The sequence below is a fragment of the Papaver somniferum genome, chromosome 1 (assembly GCF_003573695.1).
Source record: "Papaver somniferum cultivar HN1 chromosome 1, ASM357369v1, whole genome shotgun sequence".
Taxonomy (NCBI): domain Eukaryota; kingdom Viridiplantae; phylum Streptophyta; class Magnoliopsida; order Ranunculales; family Papaveraceae; genus Papaver; species Papaver somniferum.
This window is the reverse complement of record NC_039358.1, coordinates 112,936,235-112,944,576: the sequence shown is the minus strand read 5'-3', so window position 1 is coordinate 112,944,576 and position 8,342 is coordinate 112,936,235. Positions and strand designations below refer to the sequence as shown.

Here is an 8,342-nt window from a genome sequence, read left to right as displayed (position 1 = left end):
ACAAAGACCCTAACAAACTCAAGACTCTGATTAATCTTAGCGTAAACTTAGCCTTAGAAGTCTTCCTTGTTACTCAGTCTTCTGACTCTGTGAAGTGCTTATCCTGTTATTGTTAACAAGGTGCAGCTGAGTCAGTATGCTTACTAACAAAACTATCAGATCTTAAGTTTAGATGTCCTTTCTGCTTAGGTAAAAAGAAAAAAGTTTATGAGTACAAAGATCTAGTTCCACATGCTAAGGGTGCTGGTAAGAAAAGTTCTTCACTTAAGAAATTTAGAGAAAAAGCAAAGCATTTGGGTTTAGCTCGGTATTTGGAGAAGGATTGTGCACAAATTAGGGAGGATCCTATGGAGGAGGATGTAGAAGATGGGAAGACTGTGGTGGATGTTGTTGGTTCATCTACTCAGGTGGTGGAGGAAGAAAAATTTGTGTATCCATGGAAAGGTGTTGTTGCGAATACTGAGAGAGAGTTTAAAGATGGAAGATACATCGCCCCTAGTGGAAACCGGATTAAAGAGCAATTGGTAAAGTTTAATCCTATAAGGGTACATAGTTTATGGGATGGTCGTCATGGGAGTATTGGTATGGCGATTGTGGAGTTTAGAAACGATCTGTCCGGTTTTCGTAATGCAATGACTTTTGAGAGTGATTATAATAGCTTTGGGCGAGGGAAAAGACATTATCGTGGGGATCAACGAGGGTTGGGAGGTATGTACGGATGGGTTGCTAGGGAGGATGATTATTATTCAGATAGTGTTCTTGGGAAAAACTTGAGGAATAGTGATTTGAAAACAATCAAGGATGTTCAAGCTGAATATGTAAGGAAGAACCAAGAACTTGTGACAAATTTAGTTCATTTGATCGATGAGAAGAATGACAACTTGGAATGAGTTAAGCTCGAATTGAATTAGACCAGCTACTCTCTAAAGAACTTGGCGGAGAGAGTTGAATTTCAAAAGCAAGAGCTCAAGATTCGGAGTGGAGAGTTGGAGAAAATTAAGGCACAAAGCGAAAGTGACAGAGAGAAACTTGCAGAAGAGAAACGAAAGGTAATATCTCCTTCCTCCTTCATTTGTATTTTGCACACCAAGGGACAAGTTTACCTACAACAATATGCGTCCGTATGTGTATTGAATATACATATATCGTCTTTGTATAATAAAGCCATTTAACAATTTTGTTGCTCATTTCTACTATATGGTCAGACTGCGATGAAAACCAGTAACCTTGAAATGGCAGAATTGGAGTCTGAAAAAATGTATGAAGGATTGCTGAAGAGCAAAATCTATAAACTGTTTCTGACTTTTGCTCATATAAGTTGAAGTATCTGTATCCTGTTTAGTTTTGTTCTTTCCTTGTAGAAATCATTTTATTGATTATCAGTTTGTGATTGTCAAAGAGTGAAAGAGGCACGCCTCAGAGAAAGAATTGAACAGGAGAAGAAATTGGATGCCAAAGATAAATTGGAATTAGAGGTTGAACTGTTGAGAGGGAAATTGAAAGCCTTGACCTACATGGAAGATGATGATGCAGACTTGGAGTCGAAGAAGAAGTTAGAAGAATTAACCAAAGATCTGAAAGAAGAAATCGAAGGTCTTGAAGCCCTTAACCAGACTCTTACCGTCAAGGAACGAGAAAGCAATGACGAGCTGCAGGATGCTCGAAAAGAACTAATTAAGGTGAGTTGTCTCTCTTTTCTTCTCCTTTCTTTAAATCCTGTCAAACACATCTAAACACTTTTTGGCCTAGAAATAATTGTCCCTAACATACTAATTATTCTGTGATTCTAGGAATTGAAAGAATTAGGCAGTCGTGCTCCGGTCCGAGTTAAGAGAATGGGGGAAATTGATGTTAAACCTTTCCAGGATGCATGCAAGAAAAAGTATACCTCTGATGAAGCAGAGGTGCAGGCTTCTATACTGTGCACTCATTGGCAAGATGAAATTAAAGACCCAAATTGGTTTCCTTTTGTAAATGTCAAGGTTCGGAATGATGTATATAAGGTACCCTCGCACTATCTCTGAAACGTTTTCCACAACATGTTGCTTATTGAACTTATAACCATCTTTAATATTCACAAAAGTTGGATATAAATTTATTTAACTCAGTGCATAGGTACAAGAAGATGTTCATATATATCTTGCTTTTTAATTGGCATCCCTTAATCACTGAACGTAACTAAACTGTTGTAGACAAAGATAGATGAGAAGGATGAAAGGTTGAGTCGCTTGAGGAATGACATGGGTGACGAGGTATTCAAAGCTGTTGCAACTGCTATATTGGAGTTAAATGACTACAATGGGAGTGGGAGGTACATAGTCCCAGAATTATGGAACTTCAAAGAAGGCAGAAAGGCAACTTTGAAGGAGGGTATCCAAAGATTATTAAGCAAATCAATGAAAAAGAAGTGAACTACAAGAATAGATTTCATCCTGTTCATCTGACCAAAAAAATGCAGTGTCTTGGATAGGGGTCGTAAATTCTTTTTGTGTCTTTTGGGGAACTTTATTGGTATGGTTAGACGTAAATTCTTTTTGTGTCTGGGATAGCAGCAGATTATGTCTCCTCTTTTGATATTGTTCTTGAACATGGTTGTTGTGGTGGTGGTTTTAATCTATATTGGAGATTATCTGCAGATTCATGTTTCTTCTCTAATTTGCTTAAAGAAGCTAATTTTTTGACAAGTTCTGGTCATCTTCTGTAACCGGTTTTGTAAGAATGAAGATTTGAATTGGCTGGGCCCATGCAAAGAATTGAGTCCTCATTTGGCTGATAACTGAAAGAAAAATGTTTTGGTTCTTTGAATAATATGCAATGTCATTAACCACCGATCGTTAATCCGTCAAAGTTGGACATAATGTGAAGATCTCATTCTAATTTGTGGCCGCACGGTAATGAAGTAAGAACTCCAGAGCTAGACTAATCTAATGTGTACTATCTCTATCTATGAACCGAAGATTTATTATTTTAGCCCCTTCCCTATCTATGATTGGGATAAGTTCAAATCTGGCAGTGGAATTTCAATACCTTTTAGGCCTAAGTAATTTTTTTTTTTGCCAAACGTGTAAGCCCTTCTGATCACCTACGACAATAATAGTGTATGAAGGAGGGTTACTCAAATGGCTTTGATGGCATTGAGAGACTTCATGTAAAAAATTACCTTGTACTGGTCATCTTCACGAAATTGCATTATGCACGACTTTTCCGTTCAGGGTTCAAAAGTACCTCTCTTTGTTGAAATGGGACTTCTGATGCAGAACTTAGACAGAAATCAACAATGCTCAAGGTCTTATATTTTTCAAAGCAATTTAGAACCAATAGAAAGGCCTAATACCTATTTAAAATTCATGTTAAACAGATTATGCCTCGAGTCGATTCCAATATACCAAAAAATCTATATCGGGTCGCTAAATACTACTACAACTGGGTTATCTTGTTGATTTACAAATCAACAAAGAGAAAGATGGTAGGGACTGACCATGTAAACATGAATTGTCCAGGACGATGAATTTTAAAACATAATCAACACGTAGGATGAAAAGTATATCCAGGAAAGGTGGTAAAACTACCTGTTTCAAAATTTATACACGACCTAGAGTTATGACCTACCTGGTGGCAGTTACCGCACTTCCTTTTTTCACTGGTTTGGCATGTTTTTCAGCACTAGAGAGACGTCGCTTTCCACCACCCCGACGACCCTTTGGCTTTTCATTATTGGGAGGTAACACTCTCTTCGCAGCAACATCCTTTGGCACATTCCAGGTTTCCTGGCTAAGGACCGAGTTGATCGGAGGCGCATACATAACTCTCCATCTGGCTCTTAAATAGTAGTTTCCACATAGAGAGAACATATGAACCGGATATTTCTGACATACGATGACGGCGTGTGGACATGGCAAATGCTCATAGGTAAAGACCCCGCAAGTGCATGACTTCTCATTCAACCGGACAATGCGCTGATCCAGGCACTTTCCCTCATTCACTTCAAAGATATCTTTATGAGATTTCCTGGCTTCAAACATTTTCGCTAATTCCCACCGCCCACGAAGTATGTCTTTAGCATGATCACTCAAATGATCGTTATGTTGGGCAGCTAGTTCTCTACAGTTAGAGAACCATCCCATCAGTTGTGACCGTATGAAGTCCACTAAATAGGTTATGGGGAGTTTTCTAGCACTCAAAAGTACGTTATTCCAACTCTCAACGATGTTTGTTGTCATGAGAGTATAACGGACTTTCGCGGCTTTCACCCTAGCCCAATGCCTTGGATGAACTTCCATCACATAGGCAAAAACTGACTTATCCTTTTTGACTTCTGATATAGCCCTTCGATAACCATCCTCAGTGTATGCTTTTGCAGCTCTCATAAATGCGTCAGCAGCGGCGACATTGTGGTACCTCCTTATAATATTCACTGCATTGTGAAAAACATCATCATAGTATATGCCCTCAATGTTATAGGTAAACTACATCGGCAAAAGCCCTACAACTATATTGTTTAAAACAGCTTAATTGAGATACTAATGAAGTATTTATTTATATTTATAATTAAGCAAAAAAAAAATGAAATATTTATGTTTAAAGCATTGTAAAAAAATGACAGATAACTTAAAGTGTATTTGTGGTTGTTTTGCGCTTAAAAGACTAAAGGTAAAGATAATTAGGAGTTGTCCCACGCTACATATCTTAAGGGTTAAACTTTAAAGGAGATGAGTCACTAATAAATGTAACACGAGTATAAAGTGTTGTTGTTATATACCTTTAAGATGGTACGCGCAGTACACATGGCATGCTGCAGGAAACACTTTCGCAATCGCTGATTTGAAGCTTTGCGATCTGTCTGAACACACAACTAGATCCTCGTTCATCGAATACTCGCGACCAAGCGCATCGAATAACTTTTGCATGAACCATAAACATGAATCACCGTTTTTAGAATCAACGATGGCAAACGCTATAGGGTACATTTTTCATTGGCATCATACCCAATTGCCGAAAGTAGAGTTCCTTTGCGTTCCCCACTTAGATGCGTACCATCCACCACAAATGCGGGTCTACAGAAAGTCTTGAATCCATGTAAGGATACTCCCAGCGCAAAAAAATAATACAAGAAACCACCTTTTGTATCGGTTTCTATCGCCGTTTTTGTTCCGTGGTTGTGTTTTTCAAGCATGTAAACTGTAACTGACCAGGTGCTGGTATGACTCATCAGGAGAACCTCTAACCGCTTCAATTCCCCGTTTACAACCAGTGAGACCCTGCTTGTAGGTTATGATGATACCATGTTCTCTTCATGTCTTCACACAGTTGTCATGGTGAATACACAACGTCACACCTGGCAAAGTTCTTGCGGAAAAGTATGGCCATTGCACGAGCCATCGATTTTTTCTTGAGGAGGGGGTTCATGTTGTTCCCAGTACAACTGTGTGGAGCCGAGATTCTAGTGATTTCCCACCAGTCAAGAGAAGGCATCTTCTTTGCAGACATAGACCAGCCGCACGCCCTATCGGATCTTTACATATGACACGTAAGAACGTTGGACTGGACGACTTACACAAGGTCTCAAAATCATCTAGTATTCTGACGATCCCAATAGCCAGTTTAAGTTGGTTCTTGTTTTTGAATCTTTGAGTATGACGCAGCTCATACCACTTCACTTCCCTGGAGGATGGGGAAGGTGGAGAATCCGGTGTATATTTAGGAGTTGAAGGAGCATCATGTAGGCGGGGTAACTCAATGGGAGATGGTGGGTCCCAAGATATTCCAAGACGTCTCTTAGCTTTAGGAACATAATTAGTCTCTGAAATAGATAAAAATAATAGAAAGTAGTGTGACTGTTGTGTAATGACAAAACTACAGCTGCGAAAAATATTGTCCAAATATAACATAACATAGTTACGAGGGTACTTTACAAGGAAAGTAAAGTAAGATCCACAAGCTTCGAAAAATATTGCCCAAATATTCGACATAGAACTATTTGTAAACGATAACAGTAACACAATTTGAGGGAGACAGATAAACTTATTACCAATGTATGTACACCTTTCATCATCCACCACATGTACAGAAAGAGACACGTGGAAGGCATGCAAAACAAGATATCAAAACATGATAACAAGCATCTCATCAGAAGATGCCACCGGTCAGCAGATTTGACGGTCAGGGACAGAGGATTACAGAGGTATGATGGCTTAGAGGAGCACCAGATAATACCCCTTGGGTGTTAATACACCCAATACCGAGGAAGATCACAGATCAACGGCTGAGAGGAAGTTTGACTGACACAGATGTGACCAGACAAAGAGACACTTGTCTGACACGAGCAGACATCCATCTACCCGCATTAAATACCAAAGAGATATACACGTGTCAATCAGCTCGTGGAAGAGGCGAGGATAACCCTTCATATTCAAGCTCAGGCCGCAGCATATGCCGAAGACCTCTGCGTAATGGGCACAAAGCACAAGAAGATAAGATTACAATGGCACCTTAGAAGTAGGACCCACGTTCCAACCCTATAAATACCCTTCTCCACTAAGAGAGAAGGGGTCGACCAATCCAGAGAAAATATAAGAGAATATAGGAGAGAGAAATAGGAAGAGTAAGTAATCCCCCTACTTCCGCAGACCTATGTATACTCTAAAGTCATCCGACTATCTTTGTAATCATTCAATACATAGTGAAACACCAGCCCCGTGGATGTAGGCCTTAGTGCCGAACCACGTAAATCTTTGTCTTATTTACATTTCAGCACTTTACATTCAGCGTTGAACTTCATGTGCTTTACATTTATACTTGATTCTCTGTTTATTCCTTTATACGAACATTATTTATGATAATATTCGACTAGACAATGACAAGCTCGAAGGCTTTGAGTCGATGAATCGATATAATCATCCCCTTTACACATACGACGTACAATTTTAGAATTAGAATGTATGCGAATATTGTTTGTGAACACGTGGATGGCTTCGTGATTTATGTGTTCACAATCTGGCGCTAGAAACAAGGACTTTGTCCCGGTAAAAGATTTATCTTATCCTGTGATTTCACCTTAAACACGCATTATGGTTGTGCCCTATTCTGGGTCCAGCGTGCTTTCAAAACCTTTTTTATTCTGGGTTCATGGTCTTCATTTTCACAAACACCATTTCAAAGCAGACAAATCCACGGCTATCTATCACAGATTTGCACGTGAGGCGTTTTTCTTTTAAAACTAAGACTTAATAATCCAGATTCATGAGTTCTCGCTACGGATCTGCCTTTTCAAGAGTTTTCCTTTTCAAAAGTAGTCTGAAAACAAGGTCCATGATTGTTTATTAGAGGATTTGTATTGCGAAAACTAGACCGATGGAGTCTTTATGTTTCTCTTTTATTAAGGCCCTTGGGGATCTTATTTCCTTTTATTCCACAAATTTTGCGGATACGAATGACACTAACACGATCCTCGTGGATATCTTTGGTTCTCTTTATTTATTCCCCTATGCAGAAAAGGACTAAAAATGGAAAAGATACTAGAGGCAGAAAAAACCAAAGCCTCATCAAAGGAGACACCGAGGATTACCCCGGTCATGACCCGAAGCAAGCAGAAAGGAGACAAAGCTAAAACAGCTACTCAGAGGCAGGATGCTGCGGAAATCACCTCACCTATGAACACTAACTCCATTGCAGCCGCGTCTCTCAAAGCAGCAGCCACAAAGAACAACGCAACTGTTGCGGCCCTCCAGGCTACAGAAGCTAACAAGACTTTGGTTTCAAACCAAATCCATCAACAAAGAGAAGGGGTGGCAGAATCTATGACACATCAGCCCGCACATCCACCAGTCTTCGGAATGCCGTCAACCAACGGTCAGAATCAAACCATACCAGTGGTTTTAGTACCGCGGGTGGAAGCTCAACCGAGGGGACTAAACTTGGAGATACCAACAATTGAAGCTGATCCTCTACCACCCTTAATACACACAGTAGACGAAGGGGGAACTATGGCTGTAGGGGTACAAGCCAGAACTCCCAATCAGGGATCAAACCAGTCCCACCGACTGATGGTAGAGCTCGAAGAATTGAAAAAGAGCCAGCAGGTCTACGCAGATGTCGTAGCTCTTCTGGCCAGAGAGAACCAAGACTTGAAAGATAGGATTGCCCGAAGCACGAAGACTAGCCAACAACCGGACGAAGCAAATTCTAAGGCACCAGAGCCTAATCGAGACCAAAGAATCATCCTAGCAAACGCCGCTAGGGGAAGCAGTGCATCCGATGCGGAATATGCCGCCAAAGACTTAGACTATTATGACAGTGAAGTTCGAAGAAAGAAACGCTCAACTGAGCATGAGAACGTGGGACAT

The 8,342-nt window shown here is 40.1% G+C and overlaps 1 protein-coding gene across 1 annotated transcript; it reads left to right on the top strand.

The window, feature by feature from the left end:
* The first annotated feature begins 753 nt into the window (after positions 1-753).
* On the top strand, positions 754-2,411 carry LOC113349320 (factor of DNA methylation 1-like). The gene is made up of 4 exons (XM_026593277.1): positions 754-1,049; positions 1,400-1,679; positions 1,791-2,003; positions 2,193-2,411. Exons 2-4 carry the CDS (start codon positions 1,515-1,517, stop codon positions 2,409-2,411), a joined length of 597 nt encoding a protein of 198 aa, XP_026449062.1. The 5' UTR covers positions 754-1,049; positions 1,400-1,514.
* Positions 2,412-8,342: the final 5,931 nt, after the last annotated feature.

Coding starts and splice junctions, on each gene's coding strand:
- LOC113349320 (XM_026593277.1), top strand. CDS start 1,515: ATGGAAGATGATGATGCAGACTTGGAGTCGAAGAAGAAGTTAGAAGAA. Junction 1,680..1,790: donor CTCGAAAAGAACTAATTAAG/GTGAGTTGTCTC, acceptor CTGTGATTCTAG/GAATTGAAAGAATTAGGCAG. Junction 2,004..2,192: donor TTCGGAATGATGTATATAAG/GTACCCTCGCAC, acceptor AAACTGTTGTAG/ACAAAGATAGATGAGAAGGA.